This window comes from Colossoma macropomum, unplaced genomic scaffold (genome assembly GCF_904425465.1).
Source record: "Colossoma macropomum unplaced genomic scaffold, Colossoma_macropomum, whole genome shotgun sequence".
In the NCBI taxonomy this organism is placed as follows: Eukaryota; Metazoa; Chordata; class Actinopteri; order Characiformes; family Serrasalmidae; genus Colossoma; species Colossoma macropomum.
In genome coordinates this window covers 24,196,107-24,219,274 of record NW_023494802.1, presented here as the reverse complement: position 1 = coordinate 24,219,274, position 23,168 = coordinate 24,196,107, and the positions used below count along the sequence as shown (strand labels likewise).

General features: G+C 41.3%; 1 protein-coding gene across 1 annotated transcript in view; it reads left to right on the top strand.

The window, feature by feature from the left end:
• The window catches only part of uhrf1bp1 (UHRF1 binding protein 1), a 36,685-nt gene that overhangs the window by 8,624 nt on the left and 4,893 nt on the right, over positions 1 to 23,168 (top strand). The window contains exons 2-18 of the mRNA XM_036592149.1: positions 2,737 to 2,899; positions 6,390 to 6,428; positions 6,958 to 7,049; positions 7,936 to 8,125; positions 8,618 to 8,758; positions 9,258 to 9,428; positions 10,749 to 10,929; positions 12,389 to 12,475; positions 13,602 to 13,772; positions 14,132 to 14,262; positions 16,062 to 16,203; positions 16,812 to 17,005; positions 18,565 to 18,901; positions 18,992 to 19,464; positions 20,646 to 21,001; positions 21,152 to 21,318; positions 21,842 to 21,987. Of these exons, the coding sequence (XP_036448042.1) occupies positions 2,737 to 2,899; positions 6,390 to 6,428; positions 6,958 to 7,049; positions 7,936 to 8,125; positions 8,618 to 8,758; positions 9,258 to 9,428; positions 10,749 to 10,929; positions 12,389 to 12,475; positions 13,602 to 13,772; positions 14,132 to 14,262; positions 16,062 to 16,203; positions 16,812 to 17,005; positions 18,565 to 18,901; positions 18,992 to 19,464; positions 20,646 to 21,001; positions 21,152 to 21,318; positions 21,842 to 21,987 (3,181 nt within the window). The remainder of the gene's footprint in view (positions 1 to 2,736; positions 2,900 to 6,389; positions 6,429 to 6,957; positions 7,050 to 7,935; positions 8,126 to 8,617; positions 8,759 to 9,257; positions 9,429 to 10,748; positions 10,930 to 12,388; positions 12,476 to 13,601; positions 13,773 to 14,131; positions 14,263 to 16,061; positions 16,204 to 16,811; positions 17,006 to 18,564; positions 18,902 to 18,991; positions 19,465 to 20,645; positions 21,002 to 21,151; positions 21,319 to 21,841; positions 21,988 to 23,168) is intronic.

The window sequence follows — 23,168 nt, the reverse complement described above, 5'->3', positions numbered from 1 at the left end:
GACTCACTCTGAGCTGAAATGTTTTAAATGAAAAACTAGGAAAAACTAGTTTTCTATACTTTTTTACAGAGTTTAATAAACATTCAAGTTTTAAACCATGCTATTCACTCCACACAACACACAGTCCATAAAAACGGAGCTGTAAAAAAAGCTGTTACGAGTTCATTGTTTTTGTGATGTCACAAAACCAACTAAATTAAATATATCCTATTCAGACCTATCAGCACACAGCATTTAGCTCCTCCCATTCACCCATTTTGCCCCACCCATTCAGCCCACACCATTTAGCCCCACTCATTCAGCCTACAGTCATTTAGCCCCGCCCATTCAGTCTGTAGCAGTTTAGCCCTGCCTATCCAGCAGTTAGCCCCACCCATTCAGCCCATATGTATTTAGCCCCACCCGTTCAGCAGTTAGTCCAGCCTATTCAGCCTACAGCTGTTTAGCCCCACCCATTCAACAGTTAGCCCCACCCATTCAGCCTACAGACGTTTAGCCCCACTCATTTAGGCCAGAGCTGTATACACACTGCTAACTCTGCTTCCAGATCTGATGTGGCCTGTGCCATGTTTAGTTCCACCCAACTCAAAATAAACTGAGGAAAATGACAGTAAAAAGTCATTTGAGAAATCTCTCAACAGAAAAGACTAACAATGTTTTTTCTCTGCCAGTTCAGTGTACAAAAACTATAGATAACACAACCCCATTTACAAAAAAGTTGGGACGCTGTGCAAAATGTAAATAAAAACAAAATGCAGTAATGTGCGAATCGTTTAAACCCTATATTTCTTTGAAAATGCTTGAAAGATAAACAGAAATTTTTATTGTTTTTTGAAAAATATGCCCATTTTGAATTTGATGCCAGCAAAACGTTCCAAAAAATTTGGGACGGGGGCAACAAAATGCTGGTAAAGTTGTGTAATGCTAAAAAAAACACCTGGTGGTTGATTGGCAACAAGTCAGTAACATGTCTGGGTATAAAGAAAGTCTTTTTAGAATCTTTCAGAAGTAAAGATTAGGAGGAGTTCACCACTCTGTGAAAGACTGCACAAGCAAATAGTGCAACAATTCAAGAATATTTCTCAACATAAAATGGCAAAGAGCTTTTGCTGTTCATCATCTACGGTACATAATAACATTTAAAAGATTTAGAGAATCTGCAGAGAACTCTGTACGCAAGGGTCAAGGCCAAATACCAGTATTTTTGCTGGCCGTGATCTTTGGGCCTTCAGGCAGCACTGCATTAAAAACACTGTCTGTGAACACAGTATAGGATCCTGAAATGCAGCTACCTTCTCTGTGCCGAGCTCATTTATAAAGGAACGAGGCGAAGTGGAAAAGTGTTCTGTGGTCCAGCAAATCAAAATTTGGAATTTTTTTGGAAATCATGGACGCTGTGTCCTCTGGGCTAAAGACCACTCAGCTTGTTATCAGTGCACAGTTCAAAAGCCAGAATTCAGAATTCATGATGGTATAGAGGTACATTAGTGCACAGGGCGTTGGGTGACTGGCACATCTGTGAAGGCACCATTAATGCTGAATAACATATACACCAATCAGGCATAACATGGAGTGGATCAGACACAGCAGTTTTTAAACACCTCAGTGTCACTGCTGGACTGAGAATAGTCCACCAACCAAAAATATCCAGCCAACAGCATCTTGTGGGCAGTGTCCGGTGACCACTGATGAAGGACTAGAGGATGACCATCACAAACTATGTAGCAGCAGATGAGTTATCGTCTCTGACTTTATATCTACAAGGTGGACTGACAAGGTAGAAGTGTCTAAGAAAGTAGACAGTGAGTGGACACAGTGTTTGAAAATCCAGCAGCACTGCTGTGTCTGATCCACTCGTACCAGCACAACACACACTAACACACCAGCACCACGTCAGTGTTACTGCAGTGCTGAGAATGATCCACCACCCAAATCAAGAACAGGGTAAAAGGGGGCTAACAAAGTATGCAGAGAAACAGATGGACTACAGTCTGTAATCTTAGAACTACAGAGTGCACCTATATAGTAAGTGGAGCTGATAAAACAGGCAGTGAGCGTGGGAACAAAGAGGTGGTCATAATGGTATTCCTGATCGGTGTACATGTTTTGGCAAGATATGCTGCCATCCAGATGATGACTTTCTCAGGGAAGGCCTTATTTATTTTTATAATGCGATCTCGTGACAAGATGGAATGGAAAGGGCGATTCTACAGATTCAGGAAATGTTTGGACTGTATTTCTGTGCTGGGTTATCACAAAGATACAGGAACAGATATAGAAAAAGAGAATTTAACATGCTGGCGAGTTCTTCAACTCCAATGGGGTTAATTGTAGGGGAGAAAGAGAGGTTGTAAAATGGACATGTAGAAATGAATTATGACTCTCTTTGGTACATAAAACCACACAAATGTTATAAGTGGAGCTCAGAGAGAAAAATGACAAAAGACAAATAAAGGATACTAAATATATGAAGAAAATATTATTACACTGGTCACTGTTACTTTTCAGTGTAAGAAGAAACCTTGTAAATGTTTAGTAATCATAAAGCAGCTGTTAATTTATTAATTTGTGCTCATTTATATTTATCAATATTCACAATCTTGAAAATCGACCGAAAAATAATTTTTTTTTGGTTTCCAAACTTTTGACAGTCAGCGTAAGCCTTGTGGGCATCTTTTCGGTTCTGCTGAGGTCATTTCATTTGACTTTCTGCTCTGTTCCTGTGTTCCTGTGCAGGTTTACGAAGAACCTCTCTCCAGATAAGATCAACCTGAGCACACTGAAGGGTGAGGGTCAGCTCTCTAACCTGGAGCTGGATGAGGAGGTTCTGCAGAACATGTTGGATCTGCCCACCTGGCTGGCCGTCACCCGTGTCTACTGCAACAAGGCCGCCATCAGAGTGAGTAGAGAACACTTTCGGTCCTTCTCTGAGCTGTTCATGTGATCACAGCCAGAAACAGCTGAGCACATCTGTCTGCTCATTCATCAGCAAGTGCAGCCGTGTGATGAACGTGGACCCTTGGGCCTTTTCAGCTCAGATGACACTTTTCAGTGAGCTCTGTGTCAGTGGAGACAGCGCAAAAATATATCACGATAATTCAAGATAGGCCTGCATGATATTGGAAAAAACTAACATTGCAACATTGTTTTTTACATATTGATTACATATTGTGATGAAAAAAAAAAATTACCATATGACTTGAATAACTACAAGAATTCATCAATTTGGAATTATTAGGGTGATTTTATAGGGGAGTGCTTCTGTGTAGAAAAAAAATAAATCTTTGTTTTTTAAAAAGCTGAAAAATTTCTTTTTACTCTTAAGACTTTCTAAATTTTAATGCTGTACAGTTGTTTCCAACTAGGGATGCATCAATACCATTTTTTTCAGACCAATTATGTATTTTTTAGTACTTGCCAATACCGAGTCCAATACTGTACTCAGTAACTTACTTAGAATGAATTAGTTATTAGTGTAAATGAGTGCAATGACTGTAAAAGTGATTTTAAATGAGGTACATTAGCTAGCTCTGCTACATTAATGATCTTGGATCGAGCAGCGCTTCAGTGGAGGAGAGCGGGTTTTGTTCACTAAAGTAGTTCTTTAAAGAGTTATTTACAGATTTTTACTCTCATTGAGAAAACATAGATTACTGTTATTTAAGTAACACATACATACATTCATTCATTCATTGCACATTTTAACATTTTACAGATTCATTTGTATATTTAATTATTTATTTACAGTGTGGATTAACAGAGTTTTTCACAGCTGTGTTTGTTAGGATGAGTGAAATTGAAACTCAGACAGGAAGCCTGACAGGTGTTAAGGTGCAAATGGAAACTGTCCTAGAAATACTGAATATGTAAAATACCCTTTAAGTCTTTTAAGTAATACATATTGATAATAAATTTAGTAATTTTGTCCTGATTGATCACTCTTTTAAAATAGAGTACAGTACCACCTGTAATAAATAAGCTTGTGCAACATGGTTCACTAGCGAGTGATGTAAAAACAAAACCACTGAGGAATGATACAGATTTTTTTTTCTGACATTTGGTAAGTTGGAACAGATAAAGGTGTGCCACAATTAAAAACTACTATCAGATCAAAATTGCATGTATGTTCTAAGTTGTACCCGATGTATATTACTAATAAAAAATTGTAATAAAAATGTATCATAAAATATAAATTTAATTATATACATTAAACATTTAACACACTATGCTGGAGTAAATGCAGTTAAACAGAATCTATGATGCTCTCTGTAATCAAACATGCAGTTGAAAAGTGTTTTCTAGTTCTCAGAAAAGATATATATATATATATATATATAATATATATATATATATATATATATATATATATATATATATATATATAGTGTGTGTATGTATGTATGTATGTATGTAGAGAGAGAGCGATAGATAGATATAGTTGCATACGTATGCATGCGCACACATGCACACCCCAGTCAACCACTTCATTAAGTCCACCTTCTTGTATCTACACTCACTGTCCATTTTATCAGCTCCACTGACCATATAGGAGCACTTTGTAGTTCCGCAGTTACAGACTGTAGTCCATCTGTTTCTCTGCATATTTTGTTACCCTGTTTACTGACTTGGTGGGGGGGTGTTAGTGTGTGTTGTGCTAGTGTGAGTGGATCAGACACTGCTGGAGTTTGTGAGCGCTGTGTCCACTCACTGTCCACTCTATTAGACATACCTTGTTGAACCACCTTGTACATGTAAAGTCAGAGACAATAGCTCATCTGTTGCTGCACAGTTTGTGTTGGTCATCCTCTAGTCCTTCATTAGTGGTCATAGGGCACTGCCCACAGGACGCTGTTGACTGGATGTTTTTGGTTCTCACTACAGCAGCGATATTGCGCTGTTTAAAAACTCAGCAGCACTGCTGTGTCTGGTCCACTCGCACCAGTGCAACACACACTAACACACCACCACCACATCAGTGTCACTGCAGTGCTGAGAATGACCCACCCTCCAAATAATACCTGCTCTGTGGGGGTCCTGTGTAGAAGAACAGAGTAACAAAGTATGCAGAGAAACAGATGGATACAGTCTGTAATTGTAGAACTACACAGTGCTTCTGTATGGTCAGTGGAGCTGATACAATGGACAGTGAAGTGACTCATCAGTGTATATTGTTTGCATTATTCTAAGCTCCACTATTATCCAGTAATTATTACCTGTCACAGGAGCTAACTCAAGCTTAGCCAGTACTATGCATACTGCACTGTAGCAGGGGGGCTGCGTCTTTTAGCCTTGTAACTGCCCTACATGCTCATTTCATTCCCACTCTGAACACACCTGAGGCAGGTGAAGGATGTGGAATGGTAGTTCCGTGGTTCAGAGGGTCTGGCAGCGGGAGTGGCACTAAAAAAATTTCCACACTGAGTAAAGCCTTTGTGCTAAATCTTTTGAGCCGCCTGTATTGTTCTGTTTGTTTTGAGTTGACTTAAAGTCCAGTGAGCTTTAGTACTGCATTTTCCAAGACACCATAAACAGGATTTCATAAAATTTTAAACTGATAAACATGTAAAAATTACATTTTCAAATGAAATGAAATCTGGCCTCAACACTGCTGTTGCTCTAGGGTTGATTTTAGCTGCAGCTGTATTAATCTTGTAATGGAAATAAATAAGAAAAGTAAACATTAGTCTGTTGGTTGTCGTATTTAACTGTGAAAACCTCCTGACTGCTGCTATATGTAGCTTCACTTCTCTCTCTGACTTAGATAGCCTTAGCTAGTTAAGTCTCAAATCTCAATGAGGCTAGTTAGCCTCACTTTTCTCAGAAATTTAGTTAACCTTGCTTTTCAATGGGATTTAGTTAGCCTTGCTTCTCCATTTAATTAGCCTCACTTCTTGATTTAGTTAGCCTCAGTTCTTAATGGGATTTAGTAAGCCTCACTTCTCGGTGAGATTTAGTTAGCCTCGCTTCTCGATGGGATTTAGTTAGCCTCGCTTCTCGATGGGATGTAGTTAGCCTTGCTTTTCGATTTAGTTAACGTTGCTTCTCATTGGTTTTTAGTTAGCCTCGCTTCTCGGTGGGATTTAATTAGCCTTGTTTCTCGATGGGATTTAGTTAGCCTCGCTTCTCGATGGCATTTAATTAGCTTCAGTTCTCGCTGAAGGTCTGGAGAAAACATTAGTTGTCTTTGACCAGTGACCTTTTTTTTTGTCAAGTGAATTTGCTTCAGCACAGCTCACTAGCTGAAAGCACTGAAAGTGATTCAACCCACAAAACTGATTTGTCAGGCTGTGTAGATGAACAGATGGTCTAAAATCTCTCTCTCTCTCTCTCTCTCTCTCTCTCTCTCTCTCTCTCTCTCTCTCCCTCTCCTTCTCCCTCTCCCTCCCTAGATCCAGTGGACGAAGTTAAAGACGAGCCCTATTTGTTTGGTGAGATTTACTTTCTTTCTGTATTTCTCCTTTCTCTTTTTTACACTTTCTTGCTCTTTTCCTTATTCTGTCGCTTCATTGATCAGTGAATCACTGATTTCAGTTTTTTTATATGCCCACTGCCTCTCTCACTTCTCTAAACTTAGCTGCAGGTGTATCATTGTGCTCAGTGCTGTGGCCTTTGGTACAGTTCCATCACAGAATACCCAGTTTTTACTGCAGTCTAGAATTCTGCACAGGAGTTTTTCCTTCCTGTTCCTGCAGAAAACATAACCTAAACATTTGTCCTGCTCCTGCCCGCAGTCCTGTAAAGCTGGTTTTCATCTGCGTCAGTCACCATTGAAAATGACTGTCGTAGGTCAGACTCCACTTTAAATGTTTTATTGTGGTGCAGTCATCTTTAAGAGCACTTTGCACAGCTGTGTGTGTCTGCCGTTAACCTGTAAGAAAAAGCTCATTGGATTCACGTGATTCTCTCTCTCTCTCTCTCTCCCTCTCCCTCTCCCTCCTCGCTCTTCTCTCTCTGTAGTTTCTGGATAAGGTGGAGGTGGAGATGAGGACGTGTGAGGAGCCCCGCCCCCCTAATGGGCCCTCCCCCATTGCCATCACTGCAGGTCAAAGGTCAGAGTGGACTGTTCTGTGGTCAGACTGAGTGCTGAATAATAAGATCTGATTAATGGAGAAGAGAACACTGTGCTCAGTAACAGGAGAGAGAGAGCAAAAGAAAAAAATAGAACAGAGAGAGATGCAGGGAGAGAGTGAGAGAGAAAGAGATGGAACAGAGAGACATTGAATGGGGAGAACAGAGATAGTGAGTGAGAGAGAGATGGCCATCATCCAGAGTAATAATGCACTGCTGAGTCTAATAGAGTTTCTGAGAAACTGCATTAATGAGTCTATCACTGAAACTGATCTTACTAAAAATATCTGTAATAGCAGGAAATAAGAGGAGCAGTAACACACTGCAGTGTTTCTGCTGTTCTGACAGAGGCAAAGCATAATCACTATAATAGAGATAATAATAACAACTAATATAGTAATGATGCTACTATTTATAATAGTAATGGTAAAAGTTAGTAGTTAAATCAGTAATACTCACAATAATAGTAATAGTTATTATAGCATTATAGCATTTTTTATTTTAGTTATAAAGTCTCAAAATTAATAAAGTAGTATCACATTTCAACAAATTAATGATAAAAAAATAAAAAGAGATCCAGTAAACTAAATAAAAGTAAAGTCATCCTTGTTGTGATAAAACTGTATCTCTAAAATGAGAAGCACATTTCTCAAATTTAATGCAATAGGTTTTTATTTAAAAGTAATTCTGGGCCTTTTCTGCTGCTTTATTAATTCTGAAATGTTCATGCAGTATAAATGCGCAGTTGAGGTTTTGAAATTAATTTGATGATGTGTTGGTCTCAAAAGTTTTTTAATCTGTTTTTAGAGTACATATAAGCTTCTAACGCTGATACCTGCTGTTGTCTGTGTGTGTGTGCACGCGCAGTGAGTACGGTTTTGCGGAGAAGGTGGTGGAGGGCATGTCCGTCATCATCAACTCCATCACCATTAAAGTCCAGGCTCGCGCATTCCACGCCTCCTTCGAGCTGTGGCAGCTACAGGGCTACAGCCTCAACCCCAAATGGCAGAAAACTGACCTCCGATATACACGCATCACTCACCCCAAGAGAGGAGAGGTACCGCTAACATGACCGCAATGTGAATTATTCAGTATCTGCTATTAATTATTTAGCAACTACTATGAATTTTTCAGTATCTGCTACAAATTATTCAGCAACTACTATGAGGTATTCAGCATCTACTATGAATTATTCAGTATTCACTATGAATTATTCAGCACCTACTGTGAATTATTACATTATCTACTATGAATTGTTCATTATTTACTATGAATTATTCAGTATCTGCTATAAATTATGCAGTATCTACCATGAATTATTCAGTATCCACTATGAATTATTCAGTATCTTCCATGAATTATTCAGTGCCAATAAAAAACAAATGCACTTTAACTGTAATTTAAATACTTTTCTGCTCTATGTTGTTGGCCAGGCCGCTGTAAACAAATTTGTCCTCTTTGATTGTCCTCACCTGTATCTCAAGACATTTTTAATGAGGGGTCGCTGCTGAGTCCACACCAGTGCAGCATGTTTGTGTTTGTGTTTCAGGTTCTGACCTTTAAGGAGATTAATTGGCAGAGTCTTCGAATCGAGGCGGATGCGATAGAGAGTGAGGATCAGGACCTGGGCAGCACTCCATTACGCCTCATCACCAACCAGGGCCGCATCCGCATCGCCCTCAAACGCAGGGTACGTCTCGCACCACTCACGTTTCAGAGGCAGAGTACGTCCCAATCTGCTCACGTTCCAGACCCAGAGTACGTCCTAAACTACTCACATTTCAGATGCGGGGTACATTTCAAATGCAGGGTACGTCCCAAAACGCTCACGTTTCATACATGGGGTAAGTCTGAGTTGGCTCACACTTCAGATGCAGGGTAAGTTTCAGATGCAGATTATGTCCCAAACTGCTCACGTTTCACACTCAGAGTACATTTCAGACTGTTCATATTTCACAGGGTATGTCCCAAACCGTTCAGATTTCACACATGGGGTACGTCCCAAACTGCTCACGTTTCAGATGCAGGGTACGTGCCAAATCGCTGGTGAACTACCCCAGTACTGATGTGCATGCTGTTCCTTTAATTTGTTCCTCCACTATAATAGTGAATTCTAACACCGGTAAGTGGGTGTTAGCTGTTAGCTGAGTCAGGCTGTGCTGTATCTGCTCTCTGTCTCCGCCCTGCAGGTGAAGGACTGTAACGTTCTGGCCTCAAAGCTGCTCTTCATCCTGGATGACCTGCTGTGGGTTCTGACTGACTCTCAGCTCAAAGCTGTGATCCATTACGCTAAATCTCTGAGCGAGGCCATGGAGAAATCTGCCCAGCAGAGGAAGAGCATGGCGGCTGAATCCCTGCAGGTACAGCCATTTATGAAAGCAGTGATTTAATATTTTTTTGGAAGGGTTATCGGCAGATATCTACAGCTAAATGGATAGATTGATAGTTATGTATATGAGCAGGTAGATAGATGGATATAGATATGTCGATGGATGGATGGATGGTTGGATGGATAGATAGATAAGTCCTTTCACAGTTTAATGTCAGTAGAAACGTGTTTTGGAAGCTGGTTCGTGTCTATGTGGAGGAATGTAGATCATGCTCCACATGTGTTAGCCTGTTTGTCTGTTTGTCATGAGGACCACAGTAACTTCAGTGTGAGTCTCTCCAGAGCAGCAGATTTACAGCTCTTTCAGTTCAGTTACTTCAGTCATTACTGAGGAATTACGCATGGCAATACGGGGAAAATGTGCTGTCAGTGTTGTGTAACTTAGCACTGCATCACCCATATTTACACTGAAATGTTCCCGTTCTGTTTCTCTCACACATAATCAGCAGCACAAAGCAGCTCCATAAATACAGAGTAAACTACAGCACTGAAAAACAGCCAGAGATTAAAGGAGATGCACTGTACTCATTTATTCCAGTTAGGCCTATCACAACTAGCGTGATCACAGTTATTATTCAGTCTGACCACAGTCATTAGATTCCACAGTCGTAGTGTATCAGTCAGTCAGTCAATCTTTATTTTGACTTGGAAGTACATTAAGGGTGACCCTCGTTTACAGTGTAGCCGAACAAGTTAAACAGGGCTTGAAATATGTTAAAATCAAACTGAATCAATTAAATCAAATCAAAACTGACAAGACTAAGTGAATGAAGAAAATGTTTAAAGTAATTAAAATAAAGAAAGGCTCAAATAAGAAATATGGCAATAAAGTGTGTAATGAAAAAATAAAAACAGACAAAAAGAAACAGATAATAGACACAAAGAAAAACTACAAATTCTTTAAATAGGTAGTATAAATTATATAAATTATAAATAAAATTATTCAGTAAAATAGTACAATCAAATACAGCAGTGTGAACTCAGTGCATTTTCAATGTTGGCTTGAGCCAAATAAATGTAAATAAAAGAAATTAGCTTTAAATGTGTGTGATGATGCTTTTAGGAGCAGAGTTTGTTAATTTGATAACTAGTACAGCTACTAGGGGTTGCATGACTTCAAGTTGATGGTTATGTGACAAAAAATGACTAATCGCTGATGAGGTCATGAGTAAAACCACTGGACAAGGAAACTCTTTGCAACAAGTGACTAAAAATCGGTCCATTACTCCTCTGTGATTAACAGCTCATTTTCTGGGTGTTGATTTTGTGTATTGATGGATTTGTTTTTCAGACGGCTCCTCCCTCGCCTGGGCCGCACTCCCTGTGGGCAGAACCTCCTCCCGCTCCGGTGGGCACGCCCAGCACTCTAGCGCAGTACTTCGACCTCCATGATGTGAAGGAGTCATCCTACCACACCTTCATCTCCCGCCTGGATCTGCACATCTGCAATGACAGCTCATCAGCAGAACCTGGTCAGATCACATCTGTCAGCTCAGCGCACGTGTCCTATAGCCTGCTTTACACCAGACACCATAACCTTACAAATATGTAAATGTGAAATAAATTTAGTTATGTAGAGTTACTGCTACTGAGTGCTGATTGGTTAGTATTAGTGCCACTGAGTGCTGATTGGTCATCGTTACTGTTACTGCGTGCTGATTGGTTAGCATTACTGCTAATGCGTGGTGATTGGTTAGTATTACTGCTACTGAGTGCTAATTGGTTGGCATTACTGGTACTGAGTACTGATTGGTTAGCATTACTGCTACTGAGTGCTGATTGGTTAGTATTACTGGTACTGAGTGCTGATTTGGTTAGTATTACTCGTACTGAGTGCTGACTGGTTAGCATTACTGGTACTGAGCGCTGATTTAGTTATCGTTACTGCTACTGAGTGCTGATTGGTTAGCATTACTGGTACTGAGTACTGATTGGTTATCGTTACTGTTACTGCATGCTGATTGGTTAGCATTACTGCTACTGCGTGCTGATTGGTTAGCATTACTGTTACTGAATGCTGATTGGTTGGCATTACTGCTACTGAGTACTGATTGGTTGGCATTACTGGTACTGAGTACTGATTGGTTAGTATTACTGCTACTGAGTGCTGATTGGTTGGCATTACTGGTACTGAGTACTGATTGGTTAGTATTACTGGTACTGAGTTCTGACTGGTTAGTATTACTGCTACTGAGTACTGATTGGTTAGTATTACTGGTACTGAGTTCTGACTGGTTAGTATTACTGCTACTGAGTGCTGATTTGGTTAATATTACTGGTACTGAGTACTGATTGGTTAGTATTACTGGTACTGAGTTCTGACTGGTTAGTATTACTGCTACTGGGTGCTGATTTGGTTAGTATTACTGGTACTGAGTGCTGATTTGGTTAGCATTACTGCCACTGAGCGCTGATTAGTTACCGTTACTGCTACTGAGTGCTGATTGGTTATCGTTGCTGTTACTGCGTGCTGATTGGTTAGCATTACTGCTACTGGGTGCTGATTGGTTAGCGTTACTGCTACTGCGTGCTGATTGGTTAGCATTACTGTTACTGAATGCTGATTGGTTGGCATTACTGCTACTGAGTGCTGATTGGTTAGCATTACTGCTACTGAGTGCTGATGGTCAGTGTGACTGCTACTGAGTGCTGATTGGTTAGTGTTACTGCTACCGAGCTCTGATTGGTTAGCGTCACTGCTATTGAGCGGTGATTTAAAAAAACGTTACTGCTACTGAGTGCTGATTAGTTAGCAGTACTGCTACTGGGTGTTGACTGGTTAAAAGATCGAATGGAACCCATTCATTTTGGACTTGCTGAGGAGCGCCTTCTAGTGTTTAACACACCCAGAAGACTTAATTGTGTGCTGATTCTCTTCACTGCACGTTTTCCGTTTCAGCCCAGGCTTGACCTTTGCCCTCTCTTCTTTAGATGACCCCCCTGTTCCAGGCTCTCAGGGTGCTATGCAGCTGACCTTCCGGAAGCTGGGCTGTGATTATTACCCCTTCCACAGGCCGGGTGAGTATGTGAGTGGACGCTTCTGCGGTCCTGCAGACAGGCAGTGATGTAATCATTTATGTCCACGTTTCTCTGCGTCTTCTCTGTTCTTGACCATTAAAGCTCTGAGCTCAGCATTCTTTCCAGCGCAGTGCTCCTCTGCGTTCAGGGTTATGTAACAGTCTCTGTCCCTGCAGACTGGAGCGGCCATTATAAAGGACAAACTAACGTCACATGGATATTTAATGTAGCTAAACAGGTTCCACTAAAACATGCTTTTGGTCATCTTCTCATGTTCCCATAGTAACGTCATCTGGGAATGAATCTGCTTCTCCGGTTTCGTTATGAAGACTAAAAGTAAAAGTAACTTTTTCCATCATAAGTGTTTGTGATTAGTGATGTACAAAATTCACTCCTATATTATTTTAGTCTCCTCTTGGTGTGTGTGTAATATAGCAGTGTTTAGAAGCAGATAAACAGCTCATAGTAGTGGATTTCCCCTTTTTTTGTGGAAATGCCCAAAAAAATCTAAATGGAAAAAGCCTCAAATTAAAAAAAAACAACGAAATATCACAACAGGAGTTTTACGCCAGGACAAGGTGGAAAGGTTAGAGCGTCGCTAAAGCTGAAATGTGAAAAAGAGTGATGGAACAGGGTTTTTCAAAAGCTGTAATTCACATGATTCCTAGATGGCCCAATCATGGCACAGAGCTTTATTTAAAGGTTGCTTTCGACATTCTTTAGCACCTGATCTAAAGCTGATTTGAAAAATGGTTCTGCCCAGTGTGCTCCAGAACTGTCTGGTGTGTTTACGTTCCCAGATGTGAGGTGGGAGTCATCAGGGTGGTACTGGGATTTCAGCCCTCATTAGGTGGCCACTGCTCGTCCTGCCTGGTGTCTCAAACAACATGATGGCAAATGGCTGTAAAGATGATTCTGCTTCAAGCAAAAACAGAGTTAAATCTCTCCATCTTGCTGTTTTCGATGCAGCCCCTGATCACAATAGCCTATGACATCTAAAGTTTCTTAACTGAATGTGATTTTAAAAAGTATACCATGACTCTGAGCTCAATGCGGGGGTGCAGCAACTTTGGGTTTGTGATAAAGCTCTTCATTTGAGTTAGTTTGTGTGTGTTTATGTCTGTAGGTGATGGCTGCAGGCACTGGGAGTGTTACTGTGGAGCAATGGACTCTCGGGCTCAGTGGGCGGCCAAACTGCTGCAGGAGTTCCAGCAGAGAGTGGACAGCTCAGGCTTTCCTGGACCTCCTACTGACCAGCAGGCACCCAGCACACAGTCACCAGCCCGCAAAACTCAGGGTACCTACAGAGTCTCACAGCTGACTGTACAGACACAGTGTTTTCCTGAGATGTGAAGCCATCATGTTTGAGTGGATTTATGATTTTGTTTATTTTTACCATTATTTACACTTAATATCATATTTTAGATTACAAATCAAGGTCTATTTTTAAAGACTGTGATGACAAAGAAAAGTAGGAGAAGCTATTTTGCTAAATAACTCAAGATCTTGAGGAAAACAAATTAACTGATAACATCAGAGTCATTAAAATGTGGCTGTTCAGGCCTTCCATGTTTCAGCCCTTTAACTGACTGTGTTTGTGCTGTTATTTACTGTGATTAGTGATCAATTTCTCGTTTTTTTATTTGTTTTTATTAGGAGATGGGGAGTCCGTTCTTAAGTCCAGTCCTGATGGGGGTCCGGCGTCTCGGACTGCTCCTGGGGCAGCTCTAAAGAGACTCCGGTCCAGCTGCATGGTGATCCGGGTGGACGATCTGGACATTCACCAGGTCTAAATCAACGCACACGTGCACTTGGAGATCTTATATCCTCATAAAACTCCATTTTAAAGGGGCCTGTATTATGAAAACTTAATTGAAATTAAACTTTTTAAAGTAGTAGCCTGCAGTCTTTCTCACTGCTGTCAATGAAACATGGACAATCATTAAAATGTCCACAAGCTCTAAGCTCTGCCTAATTTTCTAAATGTCCACATTGTCATCCAATCACTGCTTAGCAATCTTTGCCATCCTTCATTTCAGTGCACCATTGTTTGAATTTGAAGCTCCAGCTACAGTCAAAAGATGTGTACATATGAATGGCTAGAGTGAGATATGGTGCCCCATAGGGCTCTATTCTAGGGCCCTTATTGTTCTCGATTTATTTAAAGTCCCTTTGATGTATTGACATTTGATACATCCAATAACACTTTGTTGTCCTTCAGTTTTGTGCTGTGGATACTCACTTATGTGTCAGCTCATCCAGATTTAGTTACAAAACTAGAAAAATTAAGAATATGGTATCTTTTTAAAATTCCCAGCCCAAAGTGAAGCTTGAGTGAGAGAACTGTATGACCACAGTAAGCTCAGCTGTGTTGAGTTGTTGGAATGACAGCAGAAGGAAGGAAATTTCTTTGTTCTGCTTTTCTGAGACCCGACACGAGAATAGCATCATTCTCACATTTCTCCTGAGGGAATTGAACTAGCAATGGGGAACCACCTCACCCGCATCACATGGCTGAGTGACTCATGCAAGAAAGTGGCATTTTTACTCTGATCCTATTTCATAGGATGAATATTAAGCAATAAGGAAGCAGTGGGGAGGCCCCCACTTTTGGCTCTCCTCACAAACACTACAAATACAGTATAAAACAGTGAGAAGCTTCATGATGTGCACATGATGTAATAATATCTGCAAAAAGTGTCATTTTGACTCTCATCACAGGCTGCCTGATTCCGCTGAGGACAGTAAAGTCAAGCCGTTCTAAAAAGGATGTGAGAAGGAAATAGCTGCTTGCTTTATTTGTGTTTGAATAATGTGCCCCGTCGGCTTTGCATTCCTGTTTTGTCTCATATTGCTATTTTGGAAGCTTCTCAGTTTTTACAGATCTAGCCAAGACCATAATACTTAGATTTATATGGTAATTCCAACAATTTTCCAAAAATAATTGAGTGTGTCAAATGTAAACAGAGTGATTTGGAGTGGTTTGGTGTGAAATAGTTCAGATTTCTTTTTACATTGGTGGTGATAGGAACCAGGAGTCACCATGACTACAACACAAATATAGACGTTCTCTTTACTATCCAAAACCACCAGTAAACCTACATGTGTCTTCTGAGATTTATATGGAATGTTGATGATGGGAAAAATAGTAGAAAATCTGAAATAATCAGTTTTCAGCTGGGGGCTATTTTGCCTCACAACGCCCTGCATATTATGTATATTTCTCAAAAACATTTTATGTAATAACTTGTGAGGGAGCTTTTGGAGGTGGACATCTGGTTCCTGTCCCCACTACTGTGAACAGTTCTTTCTTTAGAATGGAGCATTTCACACCAAACAACTCTGAATGACTCTGTTTACATCTTAACTGGTTAATTATGCAGAAACTTTTTCTCTTTTTATTCTTTTTAGGTAAATATTTTAGCTGTAATATTTGGTTGTGCCTGCTGTTGCAGAAATGGAAAATTCTTAAAGAAAGATAATGATTAGTTACATAAACCTCCATAAGCCTCATTGACTTTGCATTCATTTGTTCTGTTTTCTCTAACTTTTCTGCGACTCATTTGTTCTCTTGCTGTTCTCATAGGTGTCCACAGGGGGGCGCAACAGCAAGAGAACCCAGTCTCTTCTCTCCTGTAACCGCAAGTCGCTCCAGCTAGCGGAAAACACACCTGCCATCCACCTGCAGTTCACAGAGTACTACTTCCCTCACAGCCCTGGAACACCTGGTATACTAAATAAACTTACTTTTTTTTCATTTATTCAGAACTTGATTGGCAAGGCAAGTTTATTTGTACAGCACTTTTCGTACGCAGTGGCAATTCAAAGTGCTTTACACACACAGTAAAATAAAAGCATTAGATAATAATACAGCATATATAATTCCTGAGATCCAGCACCTCAGAAAGACTTTTGCAAGGATTGTTAAAGACATAAGAAGCGCATGAGAAGTAAGAAATGCAATAGCAATTATACTAATCATTTCCAGCACCCTGAGTGAGGAAGAGCATCAAAACTTCCTGCTTTCGCTGCTGAATAGATAAAATATGTATAATAAAATGATGTGATTTAGTGCAAAAAACATTTAAACACAGTCATTGCAGTGTATGACACTAGCTGTGTTTTGTATTGTTTATGTTGTGGGTGGAGCCAGTAATATAAAACAGCACAGTGTAATATGTCTTTCAGTGGAACATGGAATAGTTTCAGCATTTGTTTATATCAGTGTGCATGTAAAATAAGTAGACGAAAAGCAGCAACAGACAGTGTTCTGATAGTCAGTGATTGGGTATTTTAGATGTTTATATTGATTTAGCTGTTCTGTCTCCTCCTGCAGTGCCCTGCTCTAACTTGTACGGTCAGCTGAACGGTCTGCAGCTCTGCGTGGATGCCCCCAGCCTCCTGTGGATGGCGCTCTTTTCCCGAGGTCTGCTGCGAACACTGGAGCAGGTTAAAGCCTTCTACCACTTGCAGGACAGCAGCAAGAGTGAGGAGCATGTGGACATCAGAGTGGACATCACACAGCTGAAGGTAAAGGATTATGGTGGCCAGCGAATTACACACATTTCTGTTTATTTTCTCTCGTCTGGAGAGTCTGTGGACATTAATTTTTCCTATCTTGTTGATTAACCCAGTAAAGGACCAGAATGTTCCTCTGAAATCCAGCATTCTCGACAGCAGATTTTTACTCTGTGCCTGTGGTTTGTGAATGTCTTCATCATTTGACAAACTGACCGTACAGATTTGTCGGCACTGCAGGACTTTCCTTTCTGCTTCTGTCCTGCAGTGGTGAAGGTCTTGGGCATCTTGATGCTCCATGTGAACAGAGATTATTATAGATCTGATGTCTGATGTTCCTTGTAGAAACTGTGAGAGAGTTCCACACGGCTGATATTTTCTCACTGTTGATCTGCCGATTAGACTACTTGAACGCACTGTAGGCGACCCTGCCAATCTGCAATGATAGCAGAGGAGGGTAAAGTTCAGCATCCTCGCTGCTGGGCTTTAGTTACATTTACATCTAGTTCTTCAGTGATATGAAGCTGAAGTCACCGGCTTCCTGATCAAACTGTGAGAGAGTTCCACACGGCTGATATTTTCTCACTGTTGATCTGCCGATTAGACTACTTGAACGCACTGTAGGCGACCCTGCCAATCTGCAATGATAGCAGAGGAGGGTAAAGTTCAGCATCCTCGCTGCTGGGCTTTAGTTACATTTACATCTAGTTCTTCAGTGATATGAAGCTGAAGTCACCGGCTTCCTGATCAAATTTTTTCCTGTTCCACCTCAAATAGTGCAATGGGAAATTTAGCTAACTAGCTTCCGAGACATCAGCTTACTACTAGTGATTTTTTAAGCCTGTTATGTAGTTAAGGACTATAATACACTGAAAAGACATTAAACTAACATAATACAGTGGTTATCATATTTTTTAACAATTAAAATTCTCACATTTGTGGGTTTCTTTGGTTGCTTGCACAGCCATCTTGCCTGTTTTTCTTTTTTCCTCATAACACTCTGTTTGGAGTGTGTCTCTGAAAAACCTCCGTTTGGAGGGCCATGTAGCCCTAACACTTTGCCCTACCTCTCTATCTCAACAAGAATCAGGACACTCTACCCCTTGATGTGAACGCACAAAACGGAGGGGTAGGGCTAAGTGGCAGGGGCGAGGGGTAAATTGGGATTGGGTTAAAGTCTGCTCTCATCAATCTGACACAGGCGGACAGTCAGGAGTAGGAGGAGCTCTGATTATTATACATTGCTGAGAATCTTTCACGAGTGGCAATGGACACTGACTAATGACTGACTTTTGCAGTCTGTTTTTGTCTAGATTTCTTCTGCTTTATCTAGACAATGAATGCAGTTAACGCAGAACAAAGGATTACATCACAGATACGCAGCCGTTACTCACTTTTTGCAATCGGGACAGCATTTGATAATGTAGTCGATGATGGAGAGAATATCACTGACTATAGCTGGCACTGAGTGTTCATACACATTTTTCTGGGTTCTATAATTTCATGTGACTGAAATAATCTTCCCTAAAAGCTGTTGCTTTTTTGCTCTCTGTCCTTGTGTTACTCCATAGCTGGTGGTTCCTTTGGACTCCTCCATCCTGGATCACCCGGATCGTCCTCAGTCTCTGAGCTTCATCCTCCCTCAGGCTGTGCTGAGCAACACCCGCCACTGCCCTCACGGCTCGTGCTCCGACCTCCAGGGCATCTTCACTAGCTTTTCCAAACGACCTTTCTTCCAGACTTCACTGAGCCCGTCTTTCCCTCGTGACCGAAACACGTTCCACCCTCTTCCGCCCGAGTTTCTTTATCCTCCCCCTGAAAAAAGGCCAACCCGAGCGCAGGACGTCTGGTGCTTGAGCTTGTCCCGGGCGGCGTTGGGTTTTGAAGGTGCCAGACGAGGACCTAAGGGTAAAGATCTGCCATTTGTAGAGCCGTTTGCCATGTCCGTGTGGATGTGCCACCCAAACGCATTGAATCAGAGCTCTTTAACGCCCACAGGAAGCGATCTTGATGCTCCCAGAAGCCCTGACAAGCTGCCTCAGCCTGGAACAAACCACGTCTTTCCAGAACAGGATGTCCAGGAGGTACCTGGAGCTCCCTCAGCACCAGTCCACATCCTGGCACAGTTCATCACACCAGTTAAAGTGTGGTTGAACCACTACCAGTACGTAGCCCTGCTGAGGATGAAGGACTTCCTCGCCCGGCTGGCCGGAGATTTGACCCGAGACCCTCAGGATTCCCAAAGTTTGGAAAAGAAGCAGGCCGATCCTCCTGCGGTTTGTGTTTCCGTCCTCTTGGAGGCGCTAGAGCTCTGGCTGCTCCTGCCGCCCACTGTAGGAGAGCCAGAGGAAGACGGTGGCTCTCCAGAGGAAACGGACACTCAGAGTCTTACGGACTCGGAACTATCTCCGTCCCACCAACCCGGAGAGCCTGGACTGCTGCAGGACAGCGGCATCGGGGAAAACGCTGCGGTAAGGCTAAGTGAAATAAAGTATCTTATGATATAGTGGTGTAACCATTCAGAACGTTTTTTTACTGCATGTGAAAACATTTTAAATCGAATCACTTCGCCCTATATGGCCAAAAGTATGAGGACACCTTACAGTCACATCTATATAACATTGCTCTCGGGACAAAACCTTGTATCTCTGAAATGGTAACTTCACAGGAGAAGAAAAAAACATTCTTAACTTTAAATGGCGGTTAATGGAACAAGAATTTTTTTTCAAGTAATTTTGGAGCCTTTCTGTTAGTCCATTAATTTCTGCACATTGCAAAGGCCCAAGGGCATTTTAGAATATTGTAAATACAAAATGACAAAAATGGAGATACAAGGTTTTATTACACAGCAGCAATAACTTGAATATCCCATTTCAGAACCGTGAGAATTTATGTGGAGGTGGCTCAGTCAACATTCAAAATCAAATGCTAGTTATTTTTTGATTTGCAATTTTGATTCAAAACTTCCAATTTTCTGTATCATTCAGTAAATTCAGTTTCTTATCATATAGCTGCTTACTTTTAAGTCTGAATAATATTTTGATCCCTGAAGAAAGCAAAAATTTAAATGTTGAGGATATTTCGCTTTTACTGAGCTTTTAGCTTCAACCTGCAACCTAAACCATCTCAAAAGTCAACAGATAGGAATCAAAAGATGCTAATACTTAGTAACTCTGCTAACTGATGATAAGTAATGCTAGCTAACTCTGTTAATTAAAAATATATAATGTTAGCTAATTTTGTTAGCATTATATAATTTATATAATACTAATTTTGACTGAAAATAATATGTTAACTAACTTGGCTAATTAAAAATAGAGAACTGAAAATAGATAAAGCTAACTCACTCAGCTATCTGAAAATAGCTAACACTAGCTGAGCTGCTAACTGAAAATAACTAACACTAGCTAATTCTGCTAACTGAACATAACCGACACTAGCTAACTCAGCTAGTGTTAACTGAATACAGCTAACACTAGCTAACTCTACTAATTGAAACTAATGCTAAATTACTGCTAACTCCACATAGCTAACAATAACTAATTCTGCTAACTAAAAACAGATAACGCTAACTAAAATGTGAATTGTTCTTGAAATAACATAACTGAAAATGTTTGATTTTGATAATTATTATTATTGTTTTGTCACCCAGGCCAACGCCAGTGGATCACATGACCAGGATGATGAAGGTGATGGGGAGGGTGAGGGGTCAGTGGAGGAAGCGTGTGAAGCTGTAGAAGAAGTAGATGATGAAGCCGGTCAGGAGGAACCTCAGCCTGCAACGCTGGTCACTTCCCCTCCGCACTCTCCAGGTCTGACCCGAGACACTTCCACCTTCAGCCTGGAGGGGGAGCTGTCCAATGCCCTCAACGCCACCAAGGATGTCACTAAAGATGCGCTAAACGCCTCACTGGACCTCACCAAGGGGGCGCTGTCCATCACGAAAGACGCCTTCAGCATCCTAAGCCGCGGGTCGGCCATGACGAAGCTCTTCAGCACTCAGACCAAGTACGAGTGCAGGCAGGAGTTACGGTCGTTTTACTTTAGGTTGCTTGTGGTCAAACATTTATTCACACATTATGACATAATACACATATCCTATTTAAACACCAGATTAAGTAAACAAATATTAAGATGACATCTGTATGCTCTGTGTAGGGAACAGGCCGCCCGGCCAGATGACCCTGGTCTGCGTCTGCAGCCCCTCAAACACTCTTCTTCCCAGAATTCCTGCGATAGTGCCCTCCTGGACAGCAGCGTGGCTGATGACGGCCTGTCTGTGGACAGCGACACCAGCGAAAACTTCATCATCCTGCTGGACTCTGGTACAACTAACACTCACTTCAGTAGCATCACTCATTACGAACATTCGTTAGTGTTGTCCATGAGCATCACCTGTTGGGATCATTTTTTGGCATCAACCATTTAGCATTATCAGTTAGCATCATCTGCTTTTCCAGTCCTGCTGTATTCCAGGATACCTAACACTTGCTCAGTTAGCATCATTTGTACACCTAACACTCAGTTTGTCTGCATAGTTTATCATCATCCATTAGCATTGTTCATTAACTTTAGTCATTAGCATTATTCATTATCATCATTCAGTGTTGTCCTTTATTAGCATCGTCTGTTAGCAACATTAACATCAACGTCAGCATTATCTGGTACTCGAGTACACCTAACCCTCAGTTAGCATCACTCATTTGCATCATCCATTAGTGTTGTCTGCTATTAGCATAATTTATTAACACCCATCATCAGCATCATTCATTACTGTATGTATTACTGACGAGTGTCTAATTTCTCTCTCTCTCTCTCTCTCTCTCTCTCTCTCTCTCGCTCTGGTAGAGTCTGGTTTGGAGTCTATGCGTCCTAACGGTACTCCAGTTCACTCGGGTAGTCGGGTCAGTCCCGCTGCGGGGACAGAGGGGGGGTCGTCAGCAGATCTGAGCAGCTCTCTGTCCCAGAGCACTGAGGATCTTTCCCAGGATTCAGTGAGTAACATCATTCTCTCGTATCACACTGCATACAGAGGGAATGACCACCCTGCAGACTGCAGGAGCACTGATCGCTCGAAACTGTATGTCACAATCTCAACTGAGCATCTCAAAATAGCGCAAGCAAGCAAGCAAAGTTTATTTATATAGAGCTTTTTACAACAGGTGTTCAGAAATCAGCATTACAGAAAGAAATCCAGGTCCAAAAACTCCCTAAGAGAAACAGGAAGAAACCTTGAGATTAACCAAGACTCAGAAGGGGAACCCATCCTCCTCTGGTCGACACCGGATAGTAAACATTGTTGGTATAAAGTATTATAGTACAAAAACAGGTGAAGCAAAGGATTAATTTGATTAGTTTAGTTCATGCAGCAGCATCAGTGGGGTCAGGTTGTGAGGGTGAGGTTGCACGGCGTTGTACAGCATGAAGCTCAATGGTGGTCAAGCCGGTCCAGAGGGCTGACAGTAGTGGCACCCGATCAAGGCAGAAGAGGCAGCAGCATCAGAACGCACAGGATGGGCAGCTGTTCAACTCGGCAAAGAAAAGAAAGAAGGGAAAAACACACAGAGTCAGTTCTGTAATGGGTGACTGATCACAGATTACAGTGTTAGCAGAGCAGCAGAGACTCTGGCAGGTATAGAACCGACAGGGAAAACTAATTACCAAAGGCTTGACTGTACAAATAAGTTTTTAGCCTAGACTTAAACACTGAGGCTGTGTCTGAGTCCCGAACATTAACAGGAAGACTATTCCAAAGCTGGGGGGCTTTGTATGAGAAGGCTCTCCCCCGTGATGTAACTTTGCTAATTCTAGGTACTAATAGCAAGTCAGCACCTTGTGATCTATGTAGGCGTGATGGTTCATAGTAGGAGAGAAGTTCACTCAGGTACTGAGGGGCGAGTCCGTTTAGAGCTTTATAAGTCAGTAGGAGAATTTTATAATCAATGCGAAATTTAACTGGTAACCAGTGTAGGTTTGATAGAACTGGGCTGATATGGTCAAATTTTCTGGTTCTAGTAAGAACTCTGGCTGCAGCATTCTGGACTAGCTGAAGCTTGTTAAGGCTTTTGCTCGGACATCCAGCCAGCAGGGCATTACAGTAATCTAGCCTTGAAGTAATAAATGCATGAACTAACTTTTCTGCATCCTGTAGAGATAATGCATTTCTCAAATTAGC